Raw genomic sequence first — 26,601 nt, forward strand, 5'->3', positions numbered from 1 at the left:
ATAACTCTTCAGCTGAAATTCACAAAAATATATTGGTTAATACATTTGTGATCATTTTCTAGTAAAATGGAATCCATATGTTTAATACATTATGAAATTGTAGTGACCAAAATAAAATATTGATTCCTGACTGCCCAGTTTTTTGGAAATTTTATCATTGAGTTTTAGGGCAGGGAAATCTGATAGTTTAAATTTCTGAAAGCATTTAGATCTTTGAAGAGAAATAACACAAGTCCACACTCAAATCTGTAAATACTTTGTATCCATTTAGTTCTATGTTGAGTTTTAAATGGTTATTTAAGTACATGTGCTCAAAATAATATTGTAGTTTCCATCATTATGTATCTGGGAGTGTGGGAGAGAGAACCAATAAAATTAATTGCTGTAAGCTTCCTAGACAAAAAATAAACTTACCAGACTAACTTTGAGTAAAAAATAACTTTATAGTCCAGGCATCAATTCTGAAGTTTATTATTATAATGAAATTATCAGGAAATCATTTGATGCCATTTTTATAGATTTTAAAAAGTAAATGTTGAGGGCTTCCCTGGTGGCGCAGTGGTTGAGAGTCCACCTGCCGATGCAGGGAACACGGGTTCCTTCCCCAGACCAGGAGGCTCCCACATGCCGCTGAGCGGCTGGGCCCGTGAGCCATGGCCACTGGGCCTGCGCATCCGGAGCCTGTGCTCTGCAACGCAAGAGGCCATGACAGTGAGAGGCCCACGTACCGCAGGAAAAAAAAAAAAAAAGTGTTGAGATCTATAACTAGAAAATAACTGTGTTCCTAAGAGAAACGTACAAGACTTGACAATTATCATGTTTTTTTAAGGGTCAGTGAATCTTTTTTTTGTTGTTTTTGTTTTTTGGTTTTTGTTTTGTTTTGTTTTGTTTTTTACCGGTAATGTTTTTTGCTCAATACAGTTAATGAAAATAAACATGAGCTCAAGTGTAAGTGAGCAAAATAGAGGGGAATAAACAAAAAGTTAAGTTGTTTACAGAGACATTTCTTAGGTGTGCATGATAGTCAGGTATACTCCGTATATCTGTATTCGCAGTATATCCATAATTGGTATCTTTGAGGAAGAGAGACAAATAAGGTGGTTACAGAAATACTAAAAAATATGACAAAAATATACAAAGACTTCAGAATATAACATACATATATATATATATAACTAAATCACTTTGCTGTACATCTGAAACTAGCACAACAGTGTAAATCAACTATACTTCAATTAAAAATGTATATAACACAATGTATCATATACTATTCCAAATAAGAATTGTTGGATACCAATGAAAACTGTGCCATGTTTGTAAGATGAAGAATAAATCCTTTGAAAGTACAGGGAGTAAAAGTTATCTCCTAACTTAAAAAAAAAAAGTCTGAATTCAGATATTAAAATTGGGAATTCAGAGGTAGAAGAAAATGAACGATGACTGTAGGGTCTTCAGGGAAAGAAAGAGTGACCAAAGAATTTTAAACTGAGTGAAACCATATTTAAATATAATAACAAAAGGAAAATATTTTCAAACATGATGAAACTTTTAGAGAATCTTCTCATTTTAAGAAAAACTGCTGGGCTTCCCTGGTGGCACAGTGGTTGAGAATCTGCCTGCTAATGCAGGGGACACGGGTTCGAGCCCTGGTCTGGGAGGATCCCACATGCTGCGGAGCAACTAGGCCCATGAGCCACAACTACTGAGCCTGTGCGTCTGGAGCCTGTGCTCCACAACAAAAGAAGCCGCGATAGTGAGAGGCCCACATACCACGATGAAGAGTGGCCCCCGTTTGCCACAACTAGAGAAAGCCCTCACACAGAAATGAAGACCCAACACAGCAAAAATTAATTAATTAATTAACTCCTACCCCCAACATCTTCTTAAAAAACAAACAAACAAAAAAAAAACCTGGGTTCCAGTCCTAGCTCTGCCACTTACTATCTCAACTTTTAAAAAAAAATGAAAAACTGCTGCACAAATAGTTTTAGTCAACTGAGAAATTAAACAAGAATGTACACAGTGACATCAGCAAGATGGTGGTATAGGAATTTCTAGCACTGCTCCCTCCCCAAAACATCAATTTGAACTATCCATGCAAAAAAATATTTTCACAAAGAGCTAGGCATTCCAGGTGAGGATTTATAGCACCCAGATAAAGCACAGAAATAGGCATCGAAGAGTATAAAAGAGATAGATCCACATTATCCCCATCATTCAGCCCACACTTAAGCTCAGGGAGCCCAGCACTGAGAGACACACCATGAGAAAAGAAGAGTGAAATGAGCAGCTGAATTCACTGCAGACCCCAAAGTTGGCCAGCTCTAGCACAAGGCCAACTCCTACAGCTTTAGGTGGGAAGCTCCCATTAGACTCCTGTAACTCATGCCTCCTGGCCCATCCCTGCACAAGCTGGCTCCCCTGGTCCCAGGCAGCTCCTGTGGCCCAAGGCTCCAAACCAGACCCTGTAAATCTGGCCTCCTGGCAGGCATCTGCCAAACCAGTTTCCTGTCTGGCACAGCACCAGGGTGGCCCCCACTGCCTATTCTCTAGACTGGTTCCTGCAGACCAGATATGGAAATCAAGCAACACACTCCTTAACAGCAAAGGGGTAAAAGAAGAAATCAAAAGGGAAATCAAAAAACATCTTGAAACAAATGAGAATGGAAACACAGCATACAAGAATTATGGGATGTAGCAAAAGCAGTTCTAAGAGGAAAGTTATAGTTATAAATGCCTAACAAGGAAAAAGAAAGATCACAAATAAACAACTTAGCATTACAACTCAAAGAACTAGAAAAAGAACAAATTAAGCCCAAAATTAGCAAAAGGAAGGAAATAACAAAGATTAGAGCACAAATAGAGAGCAGAAAAACAATAGAAAAGATCAATGAAACTAAAAGCTGTTTTTTAAAAAAAAGTTAAACAAAATAAACTTTTTTTTTTTTTTTTTTGTGGTACGCAGGCCTCTCTCTCACTGTTGTGGCCTCTCCTGTTGTGGAGCACAGGCTCTGGACGCGCAGGCTCAGTGGCCATGGCTCACGGGCCTAGCCGCTCTGCAGCACATGGGATCTTCCCGGACTGGGGCACAAACCTATGTCCCCTGCGTTGGCAGGCGGACTCTCAACCATTGCTCCACCAGGGAAGCCCATAGATAAACTTTTGGCTAGATTAACTAAGAAAAAAGAGAGAAGACTCAAATAAAATCAGAAATGAAAGTGGAGAAATTACAACTGGCATCACCAAAATACAAAGCATTATGAGACAACCATGAAAATTATATACCAGCAAATTGAATAACCTAGAAGAAGTGGATAGATTTCTAGAAACATACAACCTACCAAAACTGAATCATGAAGAAATGAAGAAATAGAAAAACTGAACGGACCAGAAGCAAGTGAGGAGATTGCATCCGTTTCCTTACCGATTCAATCCCAACACAGAAAAGTTCAAGACCAGATGGCTTCACTGGTGAATTCTATCAAACATTTAAAGCCGAATTAAGGCTAATCCTTCTCAAACTGTTCTAAAAAATTGAAGAGGAGGGAGCACTCCCAAACTCATTTTATGAGGCCAGCATTATTACTCAAATACCAAAGCAAGATAAGGACACTACAAGAAACAAAAACTACAGCCCAATATCCCAATGAATATAGACGCAAAACTTTCCAATAATATACTAGCGAATTGAATTCAACAGTACATTAAAAGGATCACACACCGTGATCAAGTGGGGTTCAGAACCCTTGGATGCAAGCATGGTTCAACACATGCGAATCAATAAATTTGATAACCACATTGATAGAATGAAAAATAAAAATCTCAATAATTGCAGAAAGAAGCTTTTGAAAACATTTAACATCCCTTCAAGATAAAAGCTCTCAATAAATGGGTTATAGAAGGAACCTACCTCAACATAATTAATGCCATATATGACAAATCCACAGTTGACATCATACTCAATGGTGAAAGTTTGAAAGATTTCCCACTAAGATCAAGAACAAGGCAAGGGTGCTCGCTCTCACCAGTTTTATTCAATATAGTACTAGAAGCCATAGGCAGAACAAATAAGCAAGAAAAAGAAATAAAAGGCATCCAAATTGGAACGGAAGAAGTAAAATTTTCTCTGCAGGTGATATGATCTTATATATAGAAAATGCTAAAGACTCCACCAAAAAATTGTTAGAGCTAATTAATGAATTCAGTAAAGTTGCAGGATACAAAATCCATATGCAAAAATCAGTTGTATTTCTATGTATTAACAATGAACTATCTGAAAAAGAGACAAAAAAATTCCATTTACAATTATATCAACAGTAATAAAATATTTAGGAATAAATTTAAACAAGGATGTAAAAGTTCTTTACACTGAAAATTACATGACATTGATGAAAGAAACTGAAGAAGACACACAATAAATGGAAAGATATGCTGTGTTCATGGATCACAAGAATTAAAATACAAGAGGATACCAGGAAAATAATCACAAATAGAAGAAACATAATAATTTGAAAAAGATGATAGTATAGATACAGACCTGATGACATGATCAAGAACAAATATTATGGAACATTTAAAACAATCTACAAGTTGAATATAGTAGAACAAAATGAAAGAGACATGGGTCTTAATGAATTGAGAGATCCCATACTAACCCTGGGCACCCTACCTGAATGTGATACATAAACCTGTCAGATCCACTGTTATTTTGCTCTATTACAGCTCCCTTGACAATACAGAATTGAAGATTATAAACAACTATATGATTAATCAAAAATAAAGCCTCCTTGATATTGAACTAACACAATAAAAGTCAACTGCCATTTTCCTTAACAATATTAGATAGATTGGTAGGCTAATATTGTAACATTATATAATAAGTATCACATGTTACCCAGTATTAATATTCTTGTTAAAAGTAGGAATAAGAGAAGAGTGTTTATTATTACCAAATCAAAATAGGCAAAATATTTGAGATGACATCTAACGTAAAAAATATAAAAAGGCTAATAACTACATCAAATTTTTCAGCATTACTAGTCATCAGGTAAATGCAATTTGTAACCATAATAAAGTACCATGACATATCCATCAGAATGGCTGATATTAAAAGACTGAGAATACCAGTTGTTAGCATCAATATGGAGCTATGGGAAAACTCATCCACTGGTGGTGGGAATGCAAAATTGTACAATTCTGGAGAACTGCTTGATAGTTTATTAGAAAGTTAAACATGCATGTAAATACAACCCAGAATTTTTCTATCAACAGGTGAAAGCTTATATAAATTATGTTTTATTCGTACAATGGAATACTAATTAGCAAAAAAAAAAAAAACTAGATACACACAACAACATGGATGGATGAATCTCCATAACATGATGCTGAGTGTGAGTGGTCAGAAATAAATTAGGGAAAACTGTATAATATTATTACTTTGTTTAAATAGCTGACATTTTTATTAGTGTTTAGCAGAATCTCAGCATATTTCAATAAAAAGGGAATGTAATACACACTACCATATATAAAATAGGTAACTAATAAGGACATAGCACAGGGATCTCTACTCAATACTCCGTAATGACCTATATGGGAAAAGAATCTAAAAAAGAGTGTATATATGTATATGTATAACTGATTCACCTTACTGTACACCTGAAACAAACACATCATTGTAAATCAACTACACATCGATTTAAAAAAAGGGGGGAGGGTGTACCTTCCAAAAACAGAAGCAGTAGAAAAGGTTTCTTCTAACAAAGGAAAATAAATAGCAAGATTAAAATTATTTTAATCTTTAAATAAGCTTTACATAATGACTTTAAAAGACCAGTCAGATTCCATGTAATTTATAACAAACAATAAAAAATTTGCTGGCCGCAAGTCCAAAGAACTTGCACTGCAGCAAAATGCTGAAATAGGGCATTCGCCACAGTCAGATGGAATCATGCAGCTTTACCTAGCCTACAGATAGATTTTCAATCACTGGCAAAGCCATGTTGAACCTAATGCATTATAAAAAACCTGTACCAAGTTAATTTAACCAAATGTAGTCTGCTTTTATGATCTCAACTCTGGGCCCTGAAGGTAAACATCAGCCAATTTCTCTTCAAATAAAGTGGATTTTGAAGTTTATTAAGACCTTAACACACAAAACTATGTGCTAAGTATCTAAATTGAGCAATTTAGAAGGTGTTGCTTATATCATCCACATCATGATTTGATAACCTTGAAGATAATTTTTAAAATTTCATTATTTTCATCTTTAAATGAGTACTTAAGTATTTGATGATTATTAACAATCTCAGCAAAGCATTAAAAAGTTCTTTGGGGCTTCCCTGGTGGCGCAGTGGTTGGGAGTCCGCCTGCCGATGCGGGGGACACGGGTTCGTGCCCCGCTCCGGAAAGATCCCACATGCCGCGCGCAGCGGCTGGGCTCGTGAGCCATGGCCACTGAGCCTGCGCGTCCAGAGCCTGTGCTCCGCAACGGGAGAGGCTACAGCAGTGAGAGGCCCGCGTACCGCAAAAAAAAAAAAAGTTCTTTGGCAAGTATCAAGCCTAGACCCCAAAATGCCTTTAGGGGCCTAAGCAAGCTTAGAATGTAACATAACAGGGAGAACCAGAGATACTGCATGCTCCATCTATGGCATTCAAAATGAAAAAGAAAACACAAACACTTGTCTGTGGGCTGATGAATGGGCCATAAGTTTGTAACTCCCAAATGAAAGCTTGGAAACAGAATCTGAAGCTTTTTCCTAATATAGTTGCTTCCTGACACAACGTCTATATAATAGATTCTTTGTAGATTTTGATTAGTGCAAAGTAGTTTACATATAAGCTGTGACACTCGGAGATTTCTTGTCACATATTTACATGTTCTGGATGGGAGTTAACCATAAATAATTGGGATATTTTAAAACAACTCTTTTTGGCTTTCTATAAGATGGCAAATAATTGTTTTCATTACATAAAATGAAATACCACTACTGAAGTAGCATTTTACCTGCTTAAGAAACTGGTCAGTTGCTTTGTTGTGCTTGGCTAACACACTTAGCAGAGAAGGATTAGCATATTCAAACTGAGGATTGTAGGTGAAGTCACTTTTTCTTTCTCCAAGTTGGTGGGCTTTATAGCAGTCAGTATACAAAATTTCCTTCCAGAAAATTCATCTCCTTTTTCAAAACTCCTAGACAGCTGAGGCTTTGGCTTTGGCTTTGGCAAGGTAGGGAAATGGTGTCACTTGACCTTTCTTTCATTTTTGGGTGTAGGTGGCAGTACTATGCTGTTTCCTGTGACAGAGATACCATGTGTAAACTTTACAGGACTTGACACTGAACTAGTGACAAAAACAGCAGGCTGCCTTTCTAGGCAGTACCAAGTACCACTCCTCATCACAGGCACTGGGGCTTTTATCTTGAGAAGATCTTTACTACCTGAAGAGCTACGAGATTGCTGGGTTTTCTACATCTTTTGGAGTAGGTGGAGGAAGACTGTTTTTGTGAATGATGCTCTTTCTCCTCTTTGCTCTGTAGTAGGACATTGTAACTACTGGACATTGTAACTACTGGTTACCAGGAGGTAAATGTGGCACGCTTCTTTTGCTGTCAATGATCAAGGACTCTTCTGCATTTAGAATAGACTTCTTAGCAAGTTCTTGCTCAGGCCAGTGAAGCTTTTCCCTCACGCGAATGGACTCCAGCATCGTCCCAATGAGGCCGCGGGCGGCGGGCGCTGGGGGCGAGGACCAGACAGGAACCGCGAGGGCGGCCTCTAGCCTGCGGCCATGCCTCAGATGCGGGGTCGCGGAGGAAGGTTGCTATGGGCGACCGGGTGCAGGATAAGGCGGGTAAGGACACACGAAGACGTGCTGACAGCTGCAAGCAGCGTTCCCTCCAGCCCGCAGGTGCTGGAAGGTACTCTGTATAATGTTATTTATATGACACTTTGGAAGAGTCAAATAAAATTTATAATGACAACACAGATTAGTGGTTGTTCAATGCACTGGTAAGGTGACTAGGAAGGGACACCAGGGAACAATGGGGATAATCTAACTTTATTTTTATGGTGGTTACATGACTGTATCAATTAGCCAAAATTCATCAAACTCTGCATGTAAAAGATGTGCATTTTATTGTGTGTAAATTATAAACCAATAAAGTTGATTTTGTCATGTAATATACAAGAATTTCTAGCAAATTTCAGTAAAAGAAAAATTAGGAAACAGTGGAGACTTTTTCCTGCTTATTAAGCTACATTGTAATGCTACTATAATTAAAATTGTTTTCTACTATGCATATATGTAGACAGACAGGAAAGTGGGGAAAAAAGAATACTTAGAAATTTATCTAAATATATAACAGAATTATAGCACTAAATATAGGTAGAATCTCAGAGCATTCAGGAGAAAATTGCAAAGTAACATTGCTAGAAAAAAACAGTTAAAAACCTGGTGAATATATAGAATTATCTTAACGTCAAATTTTTGCATCATCAAAAATTCTGGTTGCATCAGAGACTTAAACATAAAAATGAAATCACCAAATTATTAGAAAAAATACCAGCGTGTGGATGGTTGTGTTTAGCAAGAGATAAAACCACAAACCCCACACATAAAAATTGGTACCGATGGCTACTCTAAAGTAAAGTTATCTGAATAGCAGTAATATTACTGGAAAGAAAATCAATTTCAAAAACACAAATTGGAAAAAATTGCAATGTGTACAACAGGTAGCATTAAATAAATAAATTCTGATTAAATAAAGCAGTAGTACCAAATGAAAAAATAAAGACCACAACTCAACAGAAAGATGGGCAAAACATATTTTATAATAAATGAAATACAAATGGCTGTTACATGTAAGAAGGTATTTCCATATATAGTTTATTTGTAATGGGAATAAATCATGAAAAAGAATAAAAATTAAATGACTATTATATATTTATTTTTCTTTTGGTCACTGATACCTCCCAATTATCTATGAGTATGCCTCACCTGCTATGCAGTAAATAACTTTTAAACTCTTTGTTGAATGATTAAATGAATGAATGTAGGGAAGTAGGGAGTGAAATTGATCACAATAATATACTTTGTATCAATTAATTTTAATGTGGAAAGTAATTATCAAAATAAATATTAAATATTTTAGAAAAGTTTTGGTATTTTGAATGATGCATTTATGGAGAGAAAGGGCAGATAAAATAGAAATAAATCCTTACAGAGGTATTAACAATTGCCAAGTCTCTTAGTGTGTACAGCAGTATTGTTACAATTCTGTTTCACAAACAGATATGATCAGAGGGCTGTACTGATATTGGACAGGGCAATGGAGGTGCATGAAGCTACCTCAACCTCCCTCCAGTAGAGTGATGAGTATGTTGAACCTATGGAACTCATGCAGTAGATTCCATGGTGAATGTAAGGGCTGATTTAGTGATTTAAAACTAATTCCTACACTTGAGCTTGAAACTAAATTTAATTGTCATCTACCAGCTTTGGAAATGTGCAAGGCCCATGAGATTTCAACAAATTACAACTATAAAAAGTGACCACATAGAAATTGACTTGATAAGGACTTATGATGAGTTTCTGAGTTCGTTCAATAGCGATCCTTGTCATGATTCGGTAGTGAGATGTATATATGCTCAGACATAGATGCCAACTAAAATTATATTTGAGATGTGAAACAAAAGAAAATATTAATTGGCTAAGAAGATCCATTTTATTATACTGACAATGATATGTCATTCTATCTTTTTTCTTTTTCACTCCACAAAAATGTATAATGAATACATTTACATGTGATAAAGGAAAGAATAATGTGAATTGCAATCATGTAGCCAATTGAATTGTGCTTATTTCAAAAATGAAAAATAACATCCTTAATCCCACATTGAGTCCACTTAGATTTCACCAGTGTGACATTTTGGAATATGTGCTGACTACTTAACTTACCAAATAATTGAGAATGAGAAAACTGTCAAAATGGGGGTTTCTAGAGATTTAAAATGAAAAGAAAGGTATAGATTTTTAAAATATACTATTTCATGTTATCTGTTTATATCAACGAATCAAAGACATATGATTATCCTTTCATTTGCATAGTCTCAACATCTGTTTAATAATTCAAAGTCAATTTGATAGGTTGATAATAGTCTGTGGCATGTTTGAACCTGGTATGGGTGTCACATCATAATGGTACACTAGTGAAGTGGTCTTTTCTCTGATCCTGACATTAGAATTCTTACTTGACATGTACATGTCACTTGGGAGAAGTGACACTCTCAGCCATTTGTCACGGTGATACAGTGCCCAATCCTTGGTCAGTTGAAGTATTTCTCTATAGTTTAAATAATGACTTCTTGCTTTTTGATTTTTAAAGTGATTTTAATGCTCACAAATTTGACAACTAGCCACTTCAAAAATTCAAATACTCTGGAAATAAGTACAGGGAATATTGTATCAGCTAGTGCATGTCTTTTATTTTTTAAATATCACAAAATGGCCAGTGGATGTAAGTTAAACAGTGAATATTCTACAGTCATTTTTTTATTGTTGAGATTACTTACAAAAGCAGCAATAATGGCGATGTGAGGATGGATCCTGTTACCTATGGGCTTTCCCCTAGGGAAATGCAATAGAACAACAAATTCAGGAGATGTTATTGGCAGTTTTATGACATATTTCCATAAATAATTAAAAGCATCTAAGACATGCAGGCAGAACTGTTCTATGACATCCAAGGAAACCTCTTGTTCTAAAATTATGAAAAAAGTCACTTCACACATTTGTGTTCATTGTTAGGTGGATAATTTTGGTGGGGAAATGTTCATTGAGGAGAAACAAAAGCAATGTATTTTGTTAAATCCTTGAAAATTTAAAAGTATGCTAAAATTTTAGTTCTTTGAGTGAGTTGGTACATCTTTTCTGATATTTGTAGCCATGTTCATAATCAATCAATATAAATTTTTCCATAAACTGTACATTTTTGAATATTGCATGAATTATTTCAACATATTCAATGTATTTGGGTACCATTGTTTACTACAATGCAATAAGTTATTATTTCATAGTATGGCCTTATTACTTCTTAATGGATGGGTTTAGTATTATTCTACTCAGTGCTGCCCAGCAGTGTCAAAGGAGCTTGTAATCACACCCCCAGAGCCAGAGGCACCAGAAAAGATTAAGAGAAAAGGCAGTCCCTCTGTGTTGAAATGAATGACCTTGTTCTACTATTCATCAGCAAGTGGTGGGGGATCATCATTAATTTTAGTTCATATTTTTTTTTGCTTCTACTTTAAATCCCTTCTTGACACCTCTTGAGAGTATATGAATTATTATATCAGCAGGTATGAGGTACTGAAGCATGCAGTCTCATGCAGGGAGAAATCAAGCAGTTGAACCATTAAAATTAATGCAAACAGTCTGTTTCTATTTAAGAAAGAAAAGAGGGGAATCTTGAGGAAGAATTATACATAGTATAACAGAATTGTCTATAACCTACTCTTAAAATTATGTATTGTTTTAATCCAAAGTAATTACATTGTTGTGCAATATCAACTTTCTTTTCATGTGTATTAATTCATTACAAATTAGCTATAAAAAGACCAGTCCTAAACTCTAAATTTACTTTTATTTCCCTTTCCTATCAATACAAGGTATTTTTACAACCTGTTTTCCAGCAGGCCAAAAGGAATTTTTGAAATCCATTTCTTCATACTTGTAATTCTGTGTTTTAAATAATGTAACCCATACCAACCAGAGAGAAATGAAAGATTCTTTGAAGCATTGCACACATCCTCTTGAGTGTCTGCAGCAGGAAGATCCAACCCATAGTCAGAAAGGGCTTCTCTACAACTATCTTAAAGCATTACTGCCAAAACTTCAGGTTCTATTCTTGGGAAAGAGGAAGAAAATTCTCTATTTATCATAAAACATATTAAATCATCTTTTATATCACTGCTAAGAATCTTTTCACAGAACATAGTAATCTTTTGTAGAGTTCTCACACAGTCTAACATTCTTTGATTCTTTTTCTCAAATGCTGTGTTCGCCAATTTCCTCCTTACTTATTGCCACATAACATGACAATGTCCAAGATGTGTATTTCCAATGCAAGCTGTTTATACATACAGTTTGGTTAGGTGGAATTTATTCTTCATGTGGTGTTTAAACCTGGGTTCTAGTTTAGCTATGTTTCCCTCCAGCAATCTATAGACTTTCCACCTCTTGGTATCTTCATATTAAGAGTGATTAATAGCTTCTGTCTTTTTCTTAAAATATATAAAGTAAGTGTATAAGTTTCTTGGCATATTTTGAGTTTAAGGAATTATTATGGTAAAGATACTGTAAGGTAGACATAAGAATTATAGAATATTCTCACAAACATGATGTTGACTTTTATCAACATCTGATTATAGAAACTAAAAGTCATTAAATCTTTTTTCCAATATCTGTTTTTCATGTTTGTAAATCATTTTGGTTGTGGCTTAGATAAATGAAACAGTATTATGAAGAGTTTCAAAGTGCGTGGCTTATCTTTGACATGCATCGGGATTGTCTTTGACACTAAAACAACACAAAGAGAATGGCTTATAATAAGGAGTGCAGAATACACAACCTCTGCCTACCATGAGTAATGGCTAATGGTATTACTTACTGCTTGCTTTCCATTGCAAAATAATTATCTGGAGCAGATAAGATCACAATATGGTTAATATCATAAGCCTGCCCCTGTTGCTAATATGATCTTATCAGTCACTGACTGATTACTTTCTAGGGAGAAGTATCAGCCAGTTCCCTTTTTTTTTTTTTTTAAACTGGGCTAAGCTGAGAAGCAAATCCTATACAGTACAATAGTAAAATGAGCTTTTACTTTTTTCTTTGATAAATATTTTGCTCACAGAGCTGTGTTTACCTCATGGGACTATTGCCAAAGGCAGAGGTTCAATTCCATGTGCTGAAATATATCATCATGTTTTGACATAATTGCATTTCTAACGGCCTCTCAGAGAAAGGAATGTATAAATGCCAATTACAGCATGGTACAAATAAAGCATTATTATGTGCTGTGGAACAATCAACATAATGGCAATATAGTCATATCATATTACGTTCAGTTATTTCTATTTCTTCTATTTGAATCTGTCAGCAAACGATTTTTGTAAAAATGCCCCAAATGTGACTTGAATGCTATAAAAGTAATAATTTCTTTGTCAGTGATGTATGTAAAATAATCTATATAAATGTATATATAGAGAGAGCACAAGATCTCATATATAGATGTGTGTAGATATCCATATGCAGATATAGATATAGATAGGTATTCCATATACAGATATAGATACATATATGATAGTCTACCACCACTTTGATTATTTAATTATTTAAATTATTTTATTTAATTATTTAATTATTCAAATTACTGTTCTGAAAAGCAGAAAATAACTGAGTAACTAGTTTCAGCCTTGTTAACATATGAGACATATGAGAAAGTGATAACAACCAAACACACTAAAAGGAAAAATCACAGAAATAATAACTCAAAAAGAAATGTAAGTATAAAACACAAGCACTAAAATGAAATGCAGATTGTTTCTAATGTTTGAAGGAAACTCTTTTTTATTGTTGAAATAAATATTATGCAATAGGGAAAAAATATATTACTTATTTTCTTCAAACCAAAATGTCTTAAAGGTGTACAGACTCTTGAAAATGATGTGCTGAATCAAGGGAATGCTCACTCTAATGTCAGCATTGGAAAGCTGCCGAACGTCTTCTGATCTTGAGCTACATAACAAGTCAAAAATAAATTGTTTTCACTTTAGTTTTTTACCAAGTCATAACCTATTTGACAATATGGCAACACTACCCAGGAAAGAACCTTATTGGTTTGGGCATCTAGTTTAAAGGGAGACAAACCATAATATGTCTGTGATGAAATGACCGTCATTCTTGGTGTGTTGCCCTCGAGCAACAAATTTAAATCTGTCAGTGAGGAAAAGATTGTCTTTTTCAGAATAACAGGTTATTGGTTTTAGAAGAAAATCACTTAATAAAATTTTATTTCAGAATTTTTACACTTTCACAATTACAGATTTGTAGCGGAGTTTTTAATTATTCCAAACATAGAATATTTATACAATATTAAATATAAGAAAGGAAATATAAAGTCCTATTTCATTAAGACAGCTCAAATGGTATAGTTATGGGAAATATGTATACAGTAAATATTGTAAAAGATGCCAGAGAAAATATTTAGAAGAAAATAGGGTGGCAGTGTGGAGGAGAGGAAAGAGATTAGAAGTGAGACACACTACCATATGTAGCATGGCCTGTATAATGTGGACTTCATTTGAATCAAGAAATTTTGAAATCTTTAATTGAAATTTTCTAGTAGATAAAAGAAAAATAATTACAGGTCTGTTCGGTGGCTTAAGTGGTCAACCATCTTAATGCTGGATTTGCAAACTTTATGAGTCATCAAAAGCTACAAATGTTTAACTTGAAATGGATTAAAGACTTGAATAAGACCTAAAACCATTAAACTCCTAGAAGAAAACATAGGTAGCAAACTCGACATGGGTCTTAGGAATTATTTTTTTGAATTTGACACAAAAAGCAAAAGCAGTAATAGCAAAAATAAATAAGTGGGGCTACATTAAACTAAAAAGCTCCTACACAGCAAGGGAAACCATTAACAAAATGAAAAGGAAACCTATGGAATGGGAGAAAATATTTGCAAATCACATATCTGATAAGGGGTTAATATCAAAAATATATAAATAACTTACACAACTCAATAGCAAACAAACAAACAATTTGATTAAAAAATGGGCAGAGGATCTGAATAGACATTTTTCCAGAGAAAACATATAAATGGTCAACAGATATATGAAAAAGTGATCAACACCATTGATTGTCAAGGAAATGCAGATCAAAACCCCAGTGAGCTATCACCTCAAGCCATTTAGAGTGGCTATTATCAAAAAGTCAAGAAATAACATGCATTGATGAGAAAGTGGAAAAAAGGGAACACTTGTGCACTCTTGGTGGAAATGTAAGTTGGTGAAGCCACTGTGGAAAATAGTATGCACGTTCCTCAAAAAATTCAAAATAGAGCTACCATATGATCCAGCGATTCCACTTCTAGATATTTATCCAAAGAAAACAAAAACACAAACTCGAAAAGATATATGCACCCCTATGTTCATGGCAGCATTATTTACAGTAGCCAAGACATGGAAGCAAACTAAGTGTCCATAGATAGATGAATGGATAAAGAAAATGTGGGAGACATACACACAATGGAATATTATTCATCCACAAAAATGAATGAAATCTTGCTATTTGTGACAATAGGGATCTTGACCTTGGAACTTGGATCTTGAGGGCATTATGCTAAGTGAAATGTCAGAGAAAAACAAATACTGCATGATCTCTTACAGTATGTGGAATCTAACAACAGCAACAGCAAAACAGCTGAGCTCATAGATACAGAGGACATACTGGTGGTTCTCAGAGGTAGGGGGTCGGAGGTGAAGGAAATGGGTAAAGGTAGTAAAAAGGTAGAAACTTCCCATTATAAAATAAATTAGTCATGGGATTGAAGGTACAGCATGGTGACCATAGTTAACAGTATTGCATTGAATATTTGAAAGTTTCTAAGTGAATAAATCTTAAAAGTTCTCATCATAAGAAAAAAAATTTGCTACTCTGTGATGATGGATGTTAATTAAATTTATTGTGATAATTTCACAATATATACAAATATCAAATCATTTTGTCATACACCAGAAAAAAATAGAATATGTTAATTTTATATTTCAATTTTAAAAAGCTGCAAGTAAAATTTAGTGTTTGTGATCATCAAATACCTTTGTCTAGTTCACTAGATTTTGTGTGCTTTCATTACACTGTTCTTAATTCATCAGATTTTACAACTGCATGTATATAAATGCTATTTTTTCACCCATGTAATAGATGCGTATTCAAAATTTCAAGCAAAAATGTTATCAGTAAAGAGATTTTTATAATTTATACATATGTAGAAGTTATATGTGTAACAATATATTAATTTAATATTAATGAGAAAATTTAATCAAATATGTTGTTTGTATATATTAAAGAATAATTGAAAAGTCCTTCCTCCTTTTTTTTCTCCATGGGTAAATGTTTCTTCTAACTTTATATATTTTCTGTAAATTAAACACCTTTAATTTTTGATACTAAAAAAGAGTATCATATTATTTTCCATATTTTTTGATATTAATAATGAATTTTAAAACATTAACATTAAATTTCTGTGGGTTTTCTGTGAATGCTATTATGTTAGAGTTATTTGTGCACTTTTACAAAAGCAGGCAATCCATCTTGTTAGCTCTTTAACCATACTGTGAAAGCATAATTGTATTCTGTGCATTCTTCGTTGACATTAAAATGATCTGTTAGGATCTGCAGGGGGGTTACTGGAACCAATCTCCTGTGGATACTGAGGGATAATTGCACTAGGTATAGTGCTATAAGACCCAAGTTCATCTTCCTTGGCACTTTTAAATACAACTACCAATGCTGTGGCTCAGTTTGAATGATTGATTTGTGGATGTTGGACTATTCTTGCATCTCTGGAATAAAGCCCAGTTGATCTAGCCAATCCCCATCGCTTACATTACCACCTGAGTTCCACCTCCTGTCAGCATTATGGGAGAAAACTGCTGAATGAAGAAGAGAAATGAATGGAGGCATGTTTTGATCTATGGAGAGCATTGAGAAAGGACTCCATTCGGGTGGGAGACCTGAGGACTCGTGAGAAGGGGCCTGAGCTAAGCTGACCTGGCTTCCATATCTGGCTTCCTGTGTGACTTTGGATACATACATTAAACTCTCTGAGGAACAGCTATTAAAGAATTTGAATGGAAAGCAATACACATACAGTAGATAGAAGTTAATTCAAAACTCTTCATTCGGGAGGACCTTCAAGATGGTGGAGGAGTAAGACGTGGAGATCATCTTCCTCCCCACAAATACATCTACATGTGGAACAGCTCCTACAGAACACCTACTGAAGGCTGGCAGAAGACCTCTGACTTCCCAAAAGGCAAGAAACTCCCCACACACCTGGGTAGGGCAAAAGAGGAAAGAAAAAACAGAGACAAAAGAATAGGGACGGGACCTGCACGAGTGGGAGGGAGCCGTGAAGGAGGAAAAATTTCCAAACACTAGGAAGCCCCTTCAGTGGGGGAAACGGGGTGGGGGTGGGGGAAGCTTTGGAGCCACGGGGGAGAGCGCAGCAACAGGGGTGCGAAGGGCAAAGCGGAGAGATTCCCGCACAGAGGATCGGTGCGGACCAGCACTCACCAGCCCGAGAGGCTTGTCAGCTCACCCGCCGGAACACGACGAAAAGACAACCCTCAGAATGGGAGAAAATAGTTGCCAGTGAAGCAGGTGACAAAGGATTAATCTCCAAAATATACAAGCAGTTCATGCAGCTCAATATCAAAAAACAAACATCCCAATCCAAAAATGGGGAGAAGACCTAAATAGACATTTCTCCAAAGATATACAAATTGCCAACAAACACATGAAAGGATGCTCAACATCACTAATCATTAGAGAAATGCAAATCAAAACTACAATGAGGTATCACCTCACACCAGTCAGAATGGCCATCATCAAAAAATCTACAAACAGTAAATGCTGCAGAGGCTGTGGAGAAAGGGGAGCCCTCTTGCACTGTTGGTGAGAACGTCAATTGATACAGCCACTGTGGAGAACAGTATGGAGGTTCCTTAAAAAGCTACAAATAGAACTACCATATGACCCAGCAATCCCACTACTGCCCATATACCTGAGGAAACCATAAAATAAAAAAGCCATGTACCACAATGTTCATTGCAGCTCTATTTACAATAACCAGGACATGGAAGCAACCTAAGTGTCCATTGACAGATGAATGGATAAAGATGATGTGGCACATATATACAGTGGAATATTACTCAGCCATAAAAAGAAATGAAATTGAGTTATTTGTATTGAGGTGGATCAACCTAGAATCTGTCATACGGAGTGAAGTAATTCAGAAAGAGAAAAATAATACTGTATGCTAACACATATATATGGAATCTATAAAACATGGTTCTGAAGAATGTAGGGGCAGGACAGGAATAAAGATGCAGACACAGAGAATGGACTTGTGGACACAGGGAGGGAGAAGGGTAAGCTGGGACGAAGTGAGAGAGTGGCGTAGATATATATACACTACCAAATGTAAGATAGTGCAAAGCAGCCGCATAGCACAGGGAGATCAGCTTGGTGCTTTGCAAAGGCCTAGAGGGGTAAGACAGGGAGGGTGGGAGGGAGATGCAAGGTGGAGGGGATATGGGGATATAAGTATACGTATAGCCGATTCACTTAGTTGTGCCGGAGAAAGTAACACAACAATGTAAAACAATTATACTCCAAGCAAGTTGAGATCAACAATGTGTTCCTGCCCACCCATCCGTCTGTAAGGGTGAAAACTAGAGGTAAGTTTACTAGTTTGTTAAGATCTCTTTTCCACATATCTTAAAAATATGAATAAAAAAGGTGTGTGAAGAGAGAATTTCACAATAGACTATTTTGCTTTCAAAGGCATATTTGAAAGTCTTAGATGATCCTACATATACAACTAAATTGGTATTGTTCAGTATTAGAGCATATAAAAGGAAATTATGACTGTCTACATATCAGACACGTGTGATTATTTGATCTGTTTACTTGCCCCTAGTGTCTGAAGACTTAAATTTATATAAAATATCTTTTTCAAATAATTTCTCTGTCAAAAATTTACATGGATTTCTTATTTCATTAGCAACTATTAATTATAACCTCTTTTGAGTTCACTCACAAGCCCTCTATACTATGGCCTTCTTCCTGTTTAAATGTTTTCCCTTGAGTTGACTCTATTCCTGCTTTGTTTCTCTTTACATGTCACATTCATCTACAACATATTATGTGTTTCATCCTGACAGGCATTTACTCCTTTATTCCTTCGATTTGTTCATGAGCTTTTTATTTCTAAATGCAAAGTCTAAATATTCTATTAGCTTTTTCTGCTTACTTTATTCAAGGGTCCTTCCATCCCTGAATGCTGACAAAGTCTATAACTAGATTCTGTCAGCAAACTGATAATGTTTATAGCAGTACCTTCTATCTGCTTTCTTCCAAGAAATTATATCCAGGTTACTGTTATTAATAATACTGTATATTAAAAACATACCATAATGAAAAAGACAAATGATATATATGGCAAACATGTTAAATATTATTAACTTAAAAATTCCTACAAGCAACAAGGATATATTGGACAGCACAGGGAAATATAGCCATCATTTTGTAATAATTTTAAATGGAGTGTAATCTATAAAAATACTGAATAAATGTGTTGTACACCTGAAACTAATATAAAACTGTAAATCAGGGCTTCCCTGGTGGCGCAGTGGTTGAGAGTCCACCTGCCAATGCAGGGGACACGGGTTCATGCCCCGGTCCGGGAAGATCCCGCATGCCGCGGAGCACCCGGGCCCATGAGCCATGGCCGCTGAGCCTGCGCATCCGGAGCCTGTGCTCCGCAACAGGAGAGGCCACAACAGTGAGAGGCCCGCGTACCGTGCAAAAAAATAAATAAATAAATAAATAAGATTTTGGGCTTCCCTGGTGGCGCAGTGCTTGAGAGTCCGCCTGCCGATGCAGGAGACGCGGGTTCGTGCCCCGTTTCGGGAAGATCCCACATGCCGCGGAGCGGCTGGGCCCGTGAGCCATGGCCACTGAGCCTGCGCGTCCGGAGCCTGTGCTCCGCAAATGGGAGAGGCCACAACAGTGAGAGGCCCGCATAACGCAAGAAAAAAAACAAAAAAAAACAAAAAAAAACACTGTAAATCAAATATACTTCAATAAACTACGTAAAGCTGTTGTCAGAGAATTTAAAGTAATAACCAGAAATAAGTTTAAATCCCCCCCCCCAAAAAAAGAACATTTGCTGACATGGCAAAATATATAACATATTGTTTTGTGGGTAAATAAGGCCCTGAAACTATGTATAGCATAGCATAATTCTATTAAAAATTATTTTACATATATACATACACACTATAGGCATAGAAAGAAAATATATCCACAGTTTGACAGTTTATCTCTGGGTAATAGAATTATTGATGATTTTTTATATTTTACTTAATAATTTTATGTATTTTTCAGATTTTCTAAAATAAAATTTGTAAAAAATTAAATTTGAAAAAAAGAATTCCTACAAGCAAGAAAATAATAATGCCTAACAAATATTAAAGAACATGCTCTAGTAATTCACATAATCAGAATTTTAGAATAAGTATATTTAAATTTTTCATCATAAAATACAAAATAATACCTTAAACTGATACACATATTAGCTTTTCAACAAGAAATTCTTGTATTTTTTTTTCAGTTCTAAGAAATAATGTAAAGAAATGGGCACTGTGATATATTGTTACTACCAATAGAAACTAGAAAGCAATCTCCCATTATGAAGTGATAGCTTTAAACACATTCATATTTCTGTCATGGCAATGCTACAAATGTGCCTTTTTCCTGGAGAAATAATGAAAACAATTTAAAAGCTTTACATATATGAAAATTTTTCATAGCCTTATTTATGATACCAAAATTTAAAGCAGTCTGTAGGTTATAGTTAAATAGTTAAAATGAAATCAGGAATATCGAATTGTAAGGGATATTGGGCAGTTATTAAAATTATCCTGAAATGGTGATAAATGTAACCATATAACCCAACTTAACTGGTGTGGTTGGTATCAAATACTTTTTTCAATTGTTCTATGTAATTATACTCATATTACTTAGCATTCCCTAATACTGTATTCAGAATACATTTACTGACAATGATTTGCTCTTGTTTCTTTGGTCTAGTTTTAGAATCCAGGATGTCCTTCTTTATCCCAGCTTCCCACTGTCCATGCATGGTTTGTGAGTTATGTGTCCTAATTATTCATTGATTCTGTATTCTCTTAGTCATTCCTTCCTCTGTTATCCTAGTTCATATCTGCATTATCTTTCCTCTAAATCCATTTTCTTTGCTATTCTCCCTGTCTCCAGACTTGTTCAATTAAAATTCACACTTCATTTCCTGCCTAGAGGATCTTTGTATAATGTAAATCAGATTGTGTCACTTTCCTTAAATTTTGACTTCAGGATAAAATCTAAGTTCCTTGCCCTTCCATGGCAAATCTCATCTGTCATCTCTCCATGTCTCTCTATTGAAGCTTAACACACACAGCACACAGCTCCCTCCATACTGAGCTATATGCTACCTTTGTTTATATTCTGACTTCTTTCTTGAAAATATTCTTTCCAATTCCTTACCTACTAATTCCTTCTGTTCACCCTTCATGACATAAAATATAAAGTTAAATACAATGGAAGATTATAATAAGTATGAAGGATCTTATTCTAAAACATCTTTCCTTTTTTTAATTTTAAATTAAACCTGCAAATGAGTATTTAGAAGAGTCAACCTGACCTCATTTAAATTCTTCTTTGCCATATTTTTGCTAGTTTAATCCATATATATATATATATATATATATATATATATATATATATATATATATCAAGAAACAACAATGCACATTTTTTTATACATATATATATATATATATATATATATATATATATATATATATATATGTCAAGAAACAACAGAAGGCCAGTGCTCCTTTTGAATGGTCAATCTTCTGTCAGCTGACATACTCTGACTTGAAGTTGAAGGGTCATACATCTGAATCTGTGATGGTGGTCCAAAAATGATTTTTAAAATGTAACTGACTTTAAGTTTTAGGCTTTGAGGTATTTGAAGAAAAAAAGCTGAAAGTTTCATATGTTAAATTATTATTTTTTTAATTTTTACTCATTTATTTTTGGCTGCGTTGGGTCTTTGTTGCTGTGTGCGGGCTTTCTCTAGTTGGCAGTGAGCGGGAGCTACTCTTCGTTGCAGTGCGTGGCCTTTTCATTGCAGTAGCTTCTCTTGTTGTGGAGCACGGGCTCTAGGCGCGCGGGCTTCAGTAGTTGTGGCACGCAGGTTCAGTAGTTGTGGCTCGAGGGCTCTATAGCGCAGGCTCAGTAGTTGTGGCGCACGGGCTTAGTTGCCCCGCGGTATGTGGGATCTTCCCGGACCAGGGCTTGAAGCCGTGTCCCCTGCATTGGCAGGTGGATTCTTAACCACTGTGCCACCAGGGAAGCCCCATATGTTAAATTATTGACAAAGTAAAAATCCTTTCAAAAATATCATGTAAAATTATTACCTAATAATATACAGTGAATTTAAGACTATTGTCATATATCTTAAGGAAACAACATCAATCTCAAAGAGACATCTGTACCCTCATGTTCACTGCAGCATTATTAACAATAGCCAAAACAGAGAAAAAAACTGTCTATGGATGGATGAATGAATATAAAAAATGTGGTATATATATAAAACAGAACATTATTCAGCCATTGAAAAGAAGGAAATACTGCCATTTTGACAACCTGGATAGACCTTGAAGTCATTAAGCTAAGTGAAATAAGTCAGAGAAAGACAAACACTGTATGATCTCCTTTATATGTGGAATCTAAAATAAACGTGAATTCTTAAAAACAGAGAACAGATTGATGATTGCCAGAGTTGGGGGATGGGGGATGGAAGAAATGGGTAAAAAGCTACAAACTTCCAGGTGTAAGAAAAATAAGTTTTGGGGTTGTAATATACAACAGGCTGACTGTGTTAACAATATTGTGTTGAATATTTGGAAGTTGCTAAGAGAGTATATCTTAGAAGTTCTCATCACAATAAAAAATTTGTAACTCTGTGAGGTGAAAGATGTTAACTTGTGGTAATCATTTCACAATCTGTACATGTAAAAAATTATTATGTTACAATCTTAAAATAATACAATGTTAGATGTCGATTATATCTCTGTAAAACTGGAAAATAAAAAAAAATAGACTCTTGCCTAACATTTTAAAACTCTAAATGCAAATTTTGATAATTTAAGATATGTTAACTATTACTGCCTTCTGGAATCTATTATTGCCAAAAACTTATATTTGGTAGATCCTAATTTAAACAGAGTTAAAACTAATGTTGAAAAATATAAAAACTAACATTCAAAATATAAAAATTATTTTCAATATTTCAAGTTATATATCACCAAGATCAGAGTTCAGCAAACTATCACCCAAGAGTCTGCTGCTTTTTTTTTATAAATAAAGGTGTGTTAGAGCACAGTCACACTCATTCTTTTACTTACAGTTTTTGGCTACTTCCTCCCTACAAGGGCTAGTACAGTTGAGTAGTTGGAACAGAGCTTGGATGACCCTCAAAGCCTAAAAATATTCACTCTCCTTTTTTTTTTCACAAAGTTGTTTGCTGACCCCTGATCTAGCCTACGTATTTTGTTCACTTCTGACTCCACCTTAAGAAGAATACTGGGGAATTGTGTTTCACTCATTCTCTATCCTTCTTTATAGCCTCTATACTTTGTCAGTTTCCTTTATTGATATGTAAGTAGTTTAGCGATTTTGGGGTGAGTGAAATGGTTCTCTTCAGCTGTTTTCTTTATTCAGTTTTTGTCTTTATTTCCATAATTCATACATATTCCACAGGAAAAATAGGCTTGTTAATTATTGGGTGTAAGTACAGGCAACTCAGTGATTTAAGACTAAACAAGTGAGATTTACACATTGCCAAACCACTCAGCATACATCTCATTACTATGTCATTCATGAGAGCTGATAATTCTGCTTCTGGACCTAAATTAACCCTCTAATCTGACTATAAAAAAATACCTCCAGTACTTTTGGAAGGTAAGTATATTAATTTTTCTGAGTTAGATAACCCATTAAAAATAGTTGTACATTCTATGTGCCATTTATTTGATGCTACATAGCCAACTGGTGAAACGTGGTATGACATTATGAGGCAAAATATGTTTATGTTTTAAATGTTTATCATATTTTATGAATAAGGGAAGAGAAAATTCTACCAGTCACAAAATCAAAGGCAGAGATACATTCTACAACATAAGAAGGATCAGTTATTTTCAGTTCAGTCCTTAATTGAGCCTTTTTTAAAAATATGTATTACAGATTTATAAAGCTTTAACTGTAGGAGCTAGGCTATCATTTATTTACTATATCTTCCCAATTGAAAGTATGTTCCATGATAGCAGGGAATGTGTCCTTTTCACCCAGAAGCTAAAGTAATGTACAGTAGGCACTCAGAACAGCATCTGTTAAATGAATGGGTTGGAGTTACCTAACTAGATCCTTCCTACAACATTGTGAGTTAGGCACAACGTTGTGAGTTGTGTTAATGTTCTCAATTTTTAAAGGAGGTAAGTAAGACTCAGAAAAATTATGTGACTTACCCTAAGACACACAGCTTTTATAAAGAGCCAGGATAAAAACAACAACAAGACAGAAAACTATGTCTTCTGCATCCCAGGTGTGTCTTTTTTGCTTATACAATATTTCCTTTTCTTTGAAGAATAAAGAAACTGGAATTGGTTACCTTAGGGAAATTTTTTATATGAAGATTTAAGAAGAAGAAGAAATAATTTTAATATATTCTTAAAATTTTGTTGTTTTTTTGTCTGTATAGCTCAAGACACAAAAAATAAAATGGCTTCAGTTGAAGTGGGGATAATTCAGGTAGTGACAAGAAATTTCTTCTTAATCTTTCATTATCTTCTTGCCTTGGACTCAGTAGAGAGATTCATCTGCTTACTTCTGCATTTTAATTATCACCACCTGCTAACTGTATTAACTACCAGAAAAACAGAATGAGTAACAAAGTGCTGGAATGTTGTTACTCCACCCACAGAGAAGCATTGCAGACTTAGCAAAAGATGGTTCAGTAGTTCTTCATGACACAGTATATAAGGGAGAATGTAGAAACTTTCCAAAATCACCACATTTAAAATGTTTTGAGCATAGGTATTATATCTAATATTTATTGATGATTTTCTTTGATTGTAACTTTTATATAATTTCAATTTTTTAAAGGTTGTAGTATCACTGAAGTAGTAGTCATAAAATAAGGCCTGACATGCATTTTACATGGAAGAAGCTTTTTTTCCAAAGTTTCCACAAATAGCTAGATATTTGATTATTGTACTAAACTCACAGTTAACAAAGATGAAAGTGGTGAGAGAAAATGTTGGATTAAAAATATCTCCTTTTCTCTTTTCCAATTGTTTTATCCATTTTTGTCAAAATGGACAAATGTGAAATCAATTTATTTAGCCTGAAAAAAATGATGGGACCATTATGCTCAGTTTTATGACAACAATTTTGAAAAATAACTAGAGGTAAAGGATCATGTCCTAAAATAATATTGTCAATGAATTGAGTCAAAAGAATACACAAAGACAATATCAAACGAAACTACGTATTTAAATTTTTATTCCTAAAATAGTTGTTAGGTCTTGAATTTTCAGGTGACATAACAAACCATTAATAACAGATACTTTCAATGTTATGTAAATTCTGCTGGAGAATGGGAACAATAGGAAAGCTTTCATATTAATTTTGTGGGGTTAGTCTAATTCTGACACAAAATCATGGCAAAAATAACAGAAGAATAAAACTACAGAACAAACTAAATATGAATGTACAAAAGAAATACTAAATTATTAGCAAAGAAAATCTAGCAGTGTAAGGAAAAATGCATTGTTACTCCAGAATGAAAGCAGGATTCAAAATTAGAAAATGTGTTAATAAATTTACTTTGTAAGTAAAGAATATAAAAGATAGGATCTATTAATAAAGGCTAAAAGGACATTAGATAAAATTCAAACATTTCCCTCTAAAGAAGTCCCTCAGGAAGCTGGCAGTAAAAGAAACATCCCAGTCCAATGTGGAGAATCTTATCAAAAACCTGTAATAGACTCTTATTGGTGAAATTTTAGAAGTATTCTTATTAAAACATTTCTGCTATGTTTCACTTAACATGGAACTGGAAGTCCTAGAAGATGAGATGGGGGAAAAACATAAGGGTGATAACATTCAGAAAGTAAGAACTAACACAGAATTAGCTATATTATCTCCAGTTTCTGAAAAGAGCAGCCACCTCATAGTGTTTAATCACAGTGAGCTCTAAGATGTCCTAATCTCCAACCACTGGGTTAATTTCAGCCAACCCAGTTCTCTCTCTGTAGCCTTCAGAGTTCTGTGAACTGACTAGGATCAAGAGCTCAGTAGAGCTGAAGGGAGCTGCAATGTGTCAGAGTCGCCAATTCAAGCAATGTGCCAAAATGGAAGTAATCATCAAGCCTTAATCACTTACTATGCTAGTATAAGTAAAAGGCTAAAACTAGAGCCAGCATCAACTCCCTCCTTTTCCGATTTCACCCTTGGAATGGAGTGCCAATCAGGGGTTGGATCAGCACAGGTGTGCTGGTCATATATCAATGCTGAAGGAGCCCTGAAATAAAGGCTCTTGGAATTTTAATAACTGGGGGGCTAGCAGAAGGCAAAATGGGGAGGGCTAGGAGTAGAAAAGAACTAGGTACTGTGTCAGAGTAGGGAAA

General features: G+C 35.0%; 1 protein-coding gene across 1 annotated transcript; it reads right to left on the reverse strand.

The window, feature by feature from the left end:
• Positions 1–6,913: 6,913 nt before the first annotated feature.
• On the reverse strand, positions 6,914–7,869 carry LOC103077758 (uncharacterized protein KIAA0895-like). The gene is given in 4 exon segments (XM_082931364.1): positions 6,914–7,101; positions 7,104–7,451; positions 7,454–7,570; positions 7,573–7,869. Coding segments are annotated over 4 exon segments (783 nt in total). The 5' UTR covers positions 7,703–7,869.
• Positions 7,870–26,601: the final 18,732 nt, after the last annotated feature.

The sequence above is a fragment of the Lipotes vexillifer genome, unplaced genomic scaffold (assembly GCF_000442215.2).
Source record: "Lipotes vexillifer unplaced genomic scaffold, Lipotes_vexillifer_v1.1 scaffold1308, whole genome shotgun sequence".
NCBI classification, from domain to species: domain Eukaryota; kingdom Metazoa; phylum Chordata; class Mammalia; order Artiodactyla; family Lipotidae; genus Lipotes; species Lipotes vexillifer.